Source organism: Garra rufa, chromosome 25 (genome assembly GCF_049309525.1).
Source record: "Garra rufa chromosome 25, GarRuf1.0, whole genome shotgun sequence".
In the NCBI taxonomy this organism is placed as follows: domain Eukaryota; kingdom Metazoa; phylum Chordata; class Actinopteri; order Cypriniformes; family Cyprinidae; genus Garra; species Garra rufa.
The window spans coordinates 21,784,169-21,796,813 of NC_133385.1; the positions used below are offsets into that span (position 1 = coordinate 21,784,169).

Below are 12,645 nucleotides of genomic sequence, written 5' to 3' on the forward strand. Positions count from 1 at the left end.
CGTGATAATTTTTATCTGCTCTAAATGTACCTTAAATTAATACTTTTCAAGTTTTTAATTCTCTAATCAACATGGGCATGGACAAATATGGATGCTTTAAGCAAATGTATGTTTTATATATAAAAATTATATACAATTATTTTTTGCTGCTTAATTTGCATTACAAAGAAAATAAATAAATATATATATATATATAATTTAAAAACAATTATTGTTTAATTTGCATTAAAAAAGAAAAATATATATACTTAAATACAATATTTGGGGTTTTGGTTTTTAATTTAAATTATAAAAGAATGTACATTTTATATAAATCATTTAAAAAATTAAGGCTTAATTTGCATTAAAAAAATATTTATATAATCATTAAAAATATATATTTTTTGCTGTTTTGCAGCTTTATCTGTATTGTTTGTGTAGTTATATTATAGCATTATAGTTTAAAGCAATGTTTCATTAAATATATATATATATATATATATATATATGTATATATCTTAGTGGTGGGCCGTTATCGGCGTTAACGTGCTGCGTTAACGTGAAACTCTTATCGCGCGATAAAAAAAATATCGCCGTTAATCTATTCTCAAATTTGGGTTGGGAGCTGGGTCTAAACTACGCAAGCTATGATGACTTTCAACTTGATAGTTTAACGCGGATGTATACCGAAGACTGTAGAATATGGTCGCGCGTTTAAGTCTCCTCCGCCAAAACACAGACGGGATCGCGTCGTCCTCCATTCATAAAAACCGAATCTACTATAGCGAAATGCCACGTAAATTCGTCGTTTTTGGATTCATAAATCTAATGTTGGTCAGTCACTTAATTCAAATCGCGATATGGACTAGTGTATGTGAAAACTGAAATGCAAAAAGACCGTTTTAATATGAATCCGATATGTTCCGTTTGCCTAGCTGTATGAATGCATTGCGGAGACGAGCTTTTACTACACGCATAGCTACTGAAACACACGTGACGCTCCCGGTAATTTTTGGCATTTTCATCTCACATGAACAGATAAACTCAATCTCCCAAACTGCTGTGAGTTTCACTTTTACCGTTTCATTTGAGAAAACTAGCATCATATCATACTGTATGACACAGAAACTTCACGGCAACCTGTCAAAATAAAAGTACGGTGTAACATCTAATGGGCTGGGTAGGTGAAAAAAAACACAATCTAATAGGGGGAAAAAATAATTTCAGTGTTAGTTAGTTAGTAAACACAAGTACATCTAATTGAACATAATTTATTTTCATCAACAAATTATCATAGAACAGCTTTATGAGCTTTATGATCCATTCTCAAAGACTTTAAGTCATTATTTGGGTAGCACACATATTCTGAATGCCTTCAGCAGAATTCAAATTAGCCATTTTAATCTAGATTAATCTAGATTAATTCCAAGATTTAATCTAGATTAATCTAGATTAAAAAAATTAATCTATGCCCACCCCTAATATATCTATATGTGTATTATTAAACATTGTTAAAATAATTATTTACAATTTATGCGTGTAACATTTTTGCTGAATTTTCAATAATCACTTTAAATTATTCAGCTATAATGTATTTTAGTGTTGTAAAGTGTTAAACACCCATTGAGTGTTTTTCTCAGCTTTGATTTTGCATCATATTTTTAACCGTAGAGATTGTTTGTTGATTCAGTCAAGAAAAACCAATCAACATCTTCATTTAGCGCCCAAGATTTTCATAACTGCACGTGTTGTATACAAATTCAGATGCTGGTGGAATGTGAAAACAGTTTGGAAACTTGCTCTGCTGTCTTGTTTTCTTGGATTGTTACATTGGCTCATTATCAAGGGTTTACGCCTTGTGCTTCACCTTGTTAATAAGGAGTTCTGGAAGGTGATAGATCCTCCGAACCCCCCAGAGCTCAAAACTGCCACTCAGAGCTCTGCAGCTGATATTCAGCATATCAAAGACTCTCAGAATTGCGCTAGAATTAGGATCAGGAATCGTGTTCGTGTTTTCTCACGTCCTTGACTTCATCCAGAGCCCCTAATTGAACCGCTAAACTCGGCATCAACCTGTGCGGTTATTAAGGTGTTTCTCTGAGGCGAGTCATTCTGGTGGGCTGGACTGCAGATAAGGATCAATAGAGATGGAGAGCAGCGCTGGCAGGCTCACTGTCTCTGCCTTTCTCACTCACGCCTGACCTTTGTAAATGATTATAGACTACGAGCATTTCTTTCTTCACCGCCTCCTGTCTCTCTGTCTCACCAATAGACAGGTAGGCAATTGAGAGAAAATGGCATTTCCACAAAACAAGTACTTTCTAAACTTAGCCGTTTGGACAAGTCCACATCAACGTTGCCTCAAAGGATTATAGCAATATACAAAAGAAAAAACGTGTATTTTATATATAATCCCATTCCTGTTTAAACATTTCAGGTCAGTGCAAAGGCTTACATAACATTGTCACAAAACGATATATTTTTAACACTGTTAATAATGTTTCTTGAGCAACAAATCATTGTATTAGAATGATTTCTGTAGCATCATGTGACACTGAGAACTGGAGTAATGATGCTGAAATTTCAGCTTTGCATCACAGGAATAAATTACATTTTAAAAGATTAAAATAGACAGCAGCTCTTTTGAATTAGAATATTTCACAATATTATTCTCTCTTTGTGTTACACAATAATAATGTTTTTACTAGAAGTTTGTACTAAAAGCCGCCTACAGACTTAAAAAAGAGAAAAAAAAACTTTGGAATGGTAGTGTGTATATATTTTATTCTAAAATGTATAAACAGGATATACATCATCTACTTATATTATACACATTGTTTTGTTTATTATTAGTATTATGATTTTAAATTCATTACTAATATTGTTTACACTACTAAGATGATTTTACCTTCAACTTCCTGCATCCTGAATATACCAGAAGTAAAATTTGCCTATTTGTTTTTTGATTATATACTTGACTGTTTATATTAATATACTAAACTTTTATAATTGAAAGTGGATGAAAAAAAATCTTTGTACAAATAGTCAAAACAAAAAAACAAATAGTCCCGCCCCAAAATTGGTTAAGGGAACTTTTTTTTTTTAGTACTATAGTATACGAAACTTCAGCTTTTATTTCAGAGGTGTAGTGTTAAATTTGTTAACAAAAACTATGGCAAAAAAAAAGTTAGTTGACAATCTTTCAAACTTTTTCTCCCATGACTGTAACAAGACAACAAGGTCAATAAACAATAACTCTGACTATATCAACATGCAATATCATTGATAAAAGACAAGACTAAAATGTATTTTAAAAAATACAAAAACTATACCAAAATCTTTTTATTTTCATCCAAAAAAGGAGACAAAATATTATTGCGGACTGATGAAAGTGACTCTACTAGGCAAGCTTTCGCAAGCTTTCATGTGTGTGGTTGCCAGATATCGAGAGTTCAAATCTCTAAATCAGAGCTGCTTTGTTAAAATCATGCATTTCCTGCCCAGGGTTTTGCTTAACTTTTGCAATCTGGCAACCAAGTTTTCGCTCTTCATTACGGAAACACTGACGATGATCTGAAAACACAGACAAACAAGTAAGCTGGAGTTTAGTGGTCTCCATGTGTCCAGATGTTCAGCTTAAATAAGTGTCATCCAGCAAGTCCGTGTTATGTTTTAATAGAGAAACTTTATTGCAGTTTGAAATTATTGAAATTACTATTACAGATTTTACTATTATAATTTTTTTTTGCTTGTTCTACCAGTTTTCATAATGTAGACAGAAAGAGTGCATATTTAAGTCTTTTATATTAATTTATACATTAAATGGCCTATAATATCGAAGTATTTGATATTGATTTGTATATTAAATAGCCTATAATAAATTAGTACATTAGATGAGGTGAAATAAACAATGTGAATCATCGTCAACATTGTATTGATTTGTGCCTGAAAAATACCTGAAAAGTAAAAATAATAATCAAAATGCAATCATTGTGATTTATAATTTAAAGAAAAATGTATATTTTTAATCAGTTTAACCCTTATCCAGCATGATTAAAAAATGTGGTTTTCATTTAACTAAAACTAGACTAAAATGCTCAGACATTTAGGCCTGGTTTCACAGACAGGGCTTAGACTAAGCCAGGATTAGGCCATAGTTCAATTAGGACATTTAAGTCATTTTTATAAACATGTCTGTGGAAAAAACATTACTGGTGTGCATCTTGAGACTAAATAAAGGCACTGATATATTTTAAGATCAGTCAGTGCAAGTTTCTTTGAGTTGAAACAGCTCAGACTTCCATTTTAGTCTGGGACTAGGCTTAAGCCTTGTCTGTGAAACCAGGGGATAGTCAACTAAATCTTGACTAAACAAAAACAGGAAAATGTTGACTAAATATGATAACTAAAAACTACATTTGACACCAAACTAAGACTAATTAAAAAGACTAAAACGAAATAAAAAATGGCTGACAAAATTAACACTGGATGAATTTAATTTGTGAGGTTGTGTGACAGGAATGTAAAGCTATCATCGTTATTGAACGCTGTTTCACATACTGTAAGAAACTGGCAGTTTACAGTATATACTGTGCAGTAAGTAGTACTATTCCATTCTAAACGCAGCCATAGTGCTGTACGCCTGATTTTGAGGAAGCGAGTGAAATTCTCCAATCGGTATTCACAGTGGTGAACGACCGTGTTAAAGTTGAGCAGCAGGTTTTGTGATTGAGGTCAGTCATTAAACAGTGATTATGTGGAGCTACAGAGCTCTGGATTACAGATGGCGTAACTAGGTTCCCCTTTCACTCCTCATCAAATAATCGAATATGAACGCAAGTCAGCGCTCTAGCTCCAGGCGGCAAAAGAGAAGATCAGCCGCGACACCAAACAGTCCCTGTTCTTCTAGAACCTTCCGTTAAACACTGCGAGTCGCTGCATTGTGTCCATGCAGGGCCTGCTTACCTCGCATTACTTCAAATAGATTCACTCACACCCCACCGTCCGTCTTTTATGTGCCCTTGAGCGCCTTCACCGTAGCTGTCAGGGTGAGGTGAAAGTTCAGCGCACCAGATCACTGACATACAGCGGTGGCACTGGGCGTGTTTGCGTGTCAGCTCGCTCTCTCCGGGGCATCCATGCGTGTGCATGCAATGTGCACGACTTCCCTTTCGATTAGCATAACCCTGACTTAATTAGCATGTAAACGTTGCCTTGAATTAGCGGTTTGTCAATTTTCCCCTCTTCATTATGTTATTTAGTTTGTATTTGTGAAAGGAGGGGAGGGCGGCGCAATTATTTGGACAAATTGTTTCTAGCAGCACAAGTGACAAATTCAGTCAATTAAAAGTAATCTACATGCTCAATAAAAATGTTTTACTCTCCGACTGATTTGCGTCATTCCTACAAGAGGAAAACAATGTGTTAGATTCGTTTTTGTCATGTGTACCCCCACAGATCCCTTGTCCGGCTCGGATACCACTTTATCAATCAAAACAAAATCTGGAAAATGTTAATTTTACCAAAATAAGAGGGATTTTACTTAGTACTGACCAGAATAAGATATTTCACATTGAATGTTTACATATAGTCCACAAGAGAAAATAATTGTTGAAATTATAAAAATGACCCTATTCAAAAGTTTACATATGCTTGATTCTTAAAGGATAACTATTGCCAAAATGCAACCTGGGCTGTTTTTTTTTTTACTGTAAACAAGACAAACTTATATCTAAAAGCATAATTGCGACAAATGAGCCGTTTTTGAGATTGACCGTGATTTCGTTTTGTTTTCAATGGCCGGTGAATGGGAATACTAGGGGCATAAATTTGAGCGCATCAAAATCGATATTTTTACAACACTAAGAAGGCTCGACACACCATGAAACTTTGCTCGAAGTATTGCCTGGGTCTCTACACATGAACTCGAGCATTGAGAATATTGTTTGTGGACACAGAGTTTACTAAAAAGAACGTTTTTGAACAACTCACTTTCACTGTTTGAGTTTCCGCTTGCGGCCGTCTTGCCAGTCAAGAGGTGTCAATCATCACTCATCAAAGCTCAGTAAATATTGTTCAAGAGAGAGAGAGATCTCTCAGAGATTTAGTATAAATTACACCTAGCTGAATACTCACTAAAATCTCCCACAGATCAAGTTTTTATTTCAAGTATTATTTTGACGTAAAAAAGTGATTATATCTAAGTGTGAGTTGTTTGTTTACTTTTTTAAATTAGTCTTTCCATTAATACCATTATATCATTCATTAAGACTGATTTGAGAACATAAGAGGCGGGATTTATCGCATGAACCAATCACAGTCGAACATAATCAGCTATATCCAATCATGTCGCAATGGAGGCTTTGCTTCCTCTTATGTGATTTCCCCCATTTATTCTCAATTATCCCCCACCAAACCCACTGCATTTTTTAGTGTGCCTATTAAAACTCAATGGGCTCAGGGGAGGTGAGAGAGACACAGACTCCCACTGTAACTCTATGTACTGGTGTATATGTATATAGCCATTTATATATTTTGTCCTAATACTTTAGATCGTCAAAACAAAATAAAACTATTTCCAGGTCCTCCTGGTTGGGAATCTCTTTTCGGAGCGTCATCTGTCCTGTATCCCACCTCTAATGTTTTGTTCCCACATTTCCCCCGCTTCACTTCATAACTCCAGCGGCCACTGCGGCTGGGTGAACGCACTTTCTAATGGGGCCGTCGATGACACACAAAGCCGTTCTTGCTGCTAGTGTTTTTTTGCGAGTTCATGGCCACAGTGGTGTGAGTGTCAGGGTGAGGAGAGGTGAGGACTCTCTCTGCATTCTGTGCCCGGCAGCGCTCACTCCGAGCGGGGGAACAGAGGACGCGCAGCCCCCCTCCTCATCCACCCCTCCCGGCGTGGCTGGCTCTGTCACTGCCTGCTAGGGTGAGATGACTTTACCTGCGGGCTGTGCTTTTTGAAAATCGCTCGCTCTCTCATTCTCAAACACTCACTCACTTTCTCCCTCGTTCCCTCGTGGAAAGAAATTGAATTAAGCACCCAGATACGGCGAAAGCTCTGAGTTATTTGCTGCATTGAAGCCGTGCGTGATGTTCGGAGCTTCATTTGCTCTATAGAGCTCTTCGGGGCAGTTTGGAATGAATGTAAAATACACAGCATACAAATATTTGAAAATGATAATTCAAGTAAGGGAATGTGATACACAGTAATGCTTATTTGGGAACTTGTTATTCACAGACCTACACAATGTATAAATTGTCTGTTGCGTGTGAATGGCTTTGATATAGCGTTCATGCAGCTAATATTGATTGAATGTTCTTGCCATTCAGATGCAGCAGCAGGAACTCGCCCAGATGAGACAGCGGGATGCCAACCTCACAGCCCTTGCCGCCATCGGACCCCGCAAGAAACGCAAGCTTGACTCTCCTGGGGCCTCAGCAGGTGCAGAGGTAAGACCCTTGGGCCCTTATTTATATGGACCTCCACACTATGGTTCATGCGAGCCAACGCTCAAGCCTGTCAGCTCCTGAAGTGTAATATGTTTCCCTCACAAAGTCTTCAAATTAAATAAATATTCAAAAAAATTGACGTACAAATTTGTTGCCATCATTGGCAAGATTTTAAGATTTTGCTTTTGCTAAATGTAAAATAGTTCGACAGTGGCCGTCCAGTTTTTCAGTGGCTTTGGCTGCTTTAATATTATGTATTAATATACATATACAAATACATATACATATACATTCATTCATTCATTCATACATACATATACAGGTATACATATACATATAAGATGTCAATGTCAAAAGAAATTTACATAGATTTTATTTTACAGTGATTTTATGTCATAGACATAGAATGCACATTAAATGCAAGTAAAGTGTCTAATTTTAAAACAAATTTAAAAAAAAATTGGGAGAATAAAATGTCAAAATTTGGTTACACTGCCATTCACAATATTTATGTAAAAAATTAAACAACATGCTTTTTCTGACTTGTACATATTACAATATGTGAAATAATAAGGCAGCATATTAATTTTTAATGTATTTTAATTTAGTAAAAATTCTTACTGATGAATGGCCAAAACCTAAGATAGTGGCAAATGTAAAAAAAAAAAAAATGTCATATTGATATTTGTTGTAAATATGCCTGACAAGACTGTTAACACTGAATGACATTTTAGTGGGTGTCTTCAGTAAATGTGGGAAAAATGTATGGTTTTTTTGCTCAGAAAAACAAAAACGAAAATGCAATTAAATTAAACAGAAAACTTTTTAATATTTTTTGGAAAAAAAAAAAAACTATTTAAGTAGTATTACACTTATTGTTTTTATTTTGAAACCCTTTTTGTCTTTGACACTAATTCATTTCACATTTTTTTTCTGAAATTAATCGCAATTAATCCCACCTAACATTAAAATTTTAAGTACACTTTTATATTGCAATAATTTCACATTCAATCTTCAAATTAATGTGCAAACAACATAAGGATTTGTGTTTTATATTTTTGATATTTAATTATTTTTTCATGACTGAAGGTATCACTGATACCAATATGACTGATGTCTCTAGGAAATTCTTTTTTTTTTATATATATATATTTAACCATTGAATATAGCCATTCAACATTACAGTATAATTTAGCTGTCAATTTGAACATTTATTAGACCAAAAAACTAATTCTAATTTAAGTGAACTTCTTCATAAATCCATTATTTACCTGTGCTCTTAAGCAAGTAGGAAATATACAGAAATTGAATAAAGTTATCAAACACCAGATACTAAATTAAATATAGATGAATCCTTAAGCTACAAAATGATTAATTTCCTCTGTTTTCTTTTGCTCTTTGATTAGCAGACATCACATCAGCTGTGTTATTAGGTTATTTGGCTGCAATTACTTTAAGTTATAACAGGAATTGGTCCCTAAACTGTTTTAAATAAATTTCCATTCTATTCCAACAATCCTAGAAACAAATAGTTTCCACAAAATAATAAGCAGCGATATTATTGATAATAAAAAACTATTTTTTGACCACGAGATCAGCATTTTGTGTTATAGTCCATATTTTAAATTGTAATATTTTTTCACATTATTACTGTTTAATGTATTTTTCATAAAAATGAATGCCGCCTTGGTGAGAACAAAAGACTTTTCAAAAACATTTCAAATAAGTTTATAAAAATATAAAAAAGTTGACAGTGTAACAAAACAGATTTGATTACATCATTCACGGTGCTTCATGGGAGTGGTTCTGATATTTGTTCTCTATTTGGTCCTGATTTGTTTGATGCAAGTTCCTAATTGATGGATCTTTCTTGTCAGGATTTATGAGTAATCTAGTTCTTCACCTGAAATTTAGCTATTATATGATTTTTTTTTTTTTTTTTTATAACAAATGTGAATATGACAATGTGTTTACGCCAATAACAGCAATCCAGACTTGCACTAATGAGATTCAGATGTATGGCCATAACAAATGCCCCAACCAGTCACATGCTTACTACATTTTTTGCTTGGGCAAAGCTTATTTGTGCTAATTTAGTAAGTCAAGCAAGTGTCATTTCAGTTCTATGTAAATACTGTGACTTCACATGCTGTTGCCTATGGCATATTATCAATAAGAGACGTGTCGGACGATATTGCACATAAACGATCATTACCACTATAAACATTAACAGTAGGGGCTGTGTTCTAATGACCCACCACATGGCTTGGATCTTCTCTTTACTTGCATTACAGCAATCTGCTGCTGTAGAGGGCACTAAATGTCCCTTTATGGAGAGCATAAATAACCAAATAAAAGCATTATTTCTGCTCTATGAATGCACTGCCGACCTCTTTCACTATGGATTACCTTCATCCACCCACATAAAACAGATCAACAAACCTGATGCCTTCTCCAATGATTTTTTTAGCATCACAGGTAAAAGCGTTTGCATCTTACACGTCCAAAATGTAAGCAGAGAAATCTTCGCTCTTCATTTTCAGCCCATCATTTCTGTCTTTCACATCCAACTCAACGTTGCCCTTGGCGGTGCCCCCCTCCTAACACATGCGCAGAAACTCGCACTCACCCCCTCGATGTGGAGCGAAGTGAATATGACTTTTCTAAAGGGGTCGGTCCTCGCCCAGGGCTCCGTGGCTGGGCCTGCTCTGAAGGGTCCAGTCAGAGATTTCATCTCCACAGCAATGTGCCTGAAGGGCAGCATGGCCTGAAGCAAGAGGCAGCCATGTCATAATGGCTCCACTCATTCTTTCCCCACCCCCGCGTCCTGACAGCAAAATACCTCGTCCTTGCTCCCCGTTCGCTTCTAAATAAAAGCTTCCTGCGGTGTCATTCGTGGAGATAAAATGCTCAAGTTCTTGTTTGCAGCGGTTGAGGAAAGGGTGCCGTTTTCTGCTCGCCCTTTGTCTGGCCTCGACGCCCTCGAGGCGGTTTGTTGTTTGATTGCTATTCCGTCTGTCTTTGGGTTGATGAAGCGTTTAGGCCAGAGGGCAGCCCTGCAGGAGCGCTTGAGGGTAGATTAGTCACAAGGGCAGGTGATGAGGACGTTTCTGAAGGGCGAGTTGTAGGGCACGCTGTAATAAAGGCCGCTGAGTTCCTGTGGGCCTGCATACCAGACTGAGCCTGCAGGCAGATCACACATGAGGGTTCAGAGTTGAGCTGTCCTAACATGGGCATCCCATATTAACATGTTCATCCCAGTCCTCAGGCCAGGGGGATGGAGAGGACGACGGATTGAGAAACAATCCATGTGGAAAAAGAAGAAGAGAAGATGTTTTGTATTGTGTCTGGTGCACTTCTTGTATTGTTACTATTTTAATTCTTGAAGATAGACATGATTCTTGGCGCCAGCGAACCATGAGACTCTTCTTCTTAGCCCGTAACATGTTGACTTTGTGAGCGCTAAGGTTAGAAGAACATTTAAAGTGGCAGACAACAAAACTTAAAGGGGTAGTTCACCCAAAAATGAATATCACCCCATGATTTACTCACCCTCAAGTTATCCTAAGTGTATACGAGTTTCTTCTTTCAGACAAATACAATCTGAGCTATAGTAAAAAATGTCCTGGATCTTTCCAGCTTTGTAATGGCAGTTAATAACTGTTGAGATTTTGAAACCCAAAAAAGTGCATCCATACATGATTAAAAGTGCACACGGCTCTTCTGAAGCGATGTGTTTAAGAAAAATATCCATATTTAAAACTTAACAAACCACAATCTTTAGCTTCTGCTAACTGTCTTACTGTCTAGCTAAAACAATTGACCCTTCACAAAAACCCATAGTTACAAGCTATGCCGCTCTCACACTATACAGCATGTTCTCACATAGTGAAAAATGCATTGTGGAGCAAAAAGGAAACTGGCAACACGCCTGTTACTTGGGTATGAAACAAGGTCTCGGCTTTAAAATGTTGTCCTTTTTTTAAGATATTCAAACAATAAATACCGTTTTGTGGCTCTTTAATGTGTCGTGAAAGATCACTGTATTGACTTAGTCGACACATTAACCAATCATCTTTTCTTCTTTAGTTAAAGCACAAAAAAACATGAATGAACATCAGAACGTATTTATTTCAACCACAGAAAGACATCAATGCACACACTTTTTCAAGTTTAAGTCGAGTGCAGTTAATCTACTCTCCTCTCTGATTTATGATTTGTTACATCGACTGTCAATCAAGCTGTTTGCGAAGGGTCAATTTACTTCTTAATAGGTTAGTTCGCCCATAAAATTAAAATTAGCCCATTATTTACTCACCCTAAAGGCATCCTAGGTGTTTATGTCTTCCTTCTTTCAGACGAATGCAATTGGAGTGTTTTCGATGCGAGTCTTATGAAAACCAACGTTTATTCACAGGAGCAAAGGAAGCAAAGTTTCCTGACTTTAGCAAAGGAAAAGCCAGTCTCCTTGGCTTATATCGAAATCATCAGACAATTTTTCTTAACAAATCCTTGTTTTGTACTTCCATTTTGTGACCATTGTTTTGTACTGATCTCTCCACTGCGCGCCCACATTCATCACTTCTGAGCGGCGCATGAGCAATGCCAACGTCATACATCATCCGCCTGGAGCGGCTTCCGTGTACAACTGATTACTACGTTTTAAATATGAATATTTTTCTTACAAAAACTCATCGATTTGCTATAGGAGGCCTTTATTCACATCCGGTACCGCGTGAGGCACATTTTATTATAGATGGATGCACTTTATTAGGCTTATTTTGGACTGATGGAAGAGAAACGCCCACTAATTGCATTATAAAGCTTGAAAGAGCCAGAACTATTTTTAATATAATTGCGCTTGCATTCGTCCTAAAGAAGAAAGTCATAGACACCTAGAATGCCTTGAGGGTGGATAAATAATGGGCTAATTTTAAATTTTGGATGAACTATCCTTTTAACATGGTTTTCCTTTGCTGTAAACAAAACTTGGTTCTCACGAGACTAGCATGTTTTAACTTTCACAACGTCCTACGTCATCCTCTGGAACGCCACTCTCTCATGAACGGGCGTACAACAGTTAAACTATGTTATGTATCATTATAGTGATTCTTGACACCGACCAAACCACAAGCATCTTTTCAGTCCAGATGCATTCCATAAATGGCTTTAACTTTCAGCTCAAGTTGAGAAAAGCAAGTATTGTAAGTA

The 12,645-nt window shown here is 36.2% G+C and overlaps 1 protein-coding gene across 1 annotated transcript in view; it reads left to right on the forward strand.

Moving 5' to 3' along the window:
• LOC141301618 (transcription initiation factor TFIID subunit 4) overlaps positions 1-12,645 on the forward strand; it is a 68,331-nt gene that overhangs the window by 32,884 nt on the left and 22,802 nt on the right. Inside the window, exon 13 of the mRNA XM_073831816.1 lies at positions 7,315-7,434. Within this exon, the coding sequence (XP_073687917.1) occupies positions 7,315-7,434 (120 nt within the window). The remainder of the gene's footprint in view (positions 1-7,314; positions 7,435-12,645) is intronic.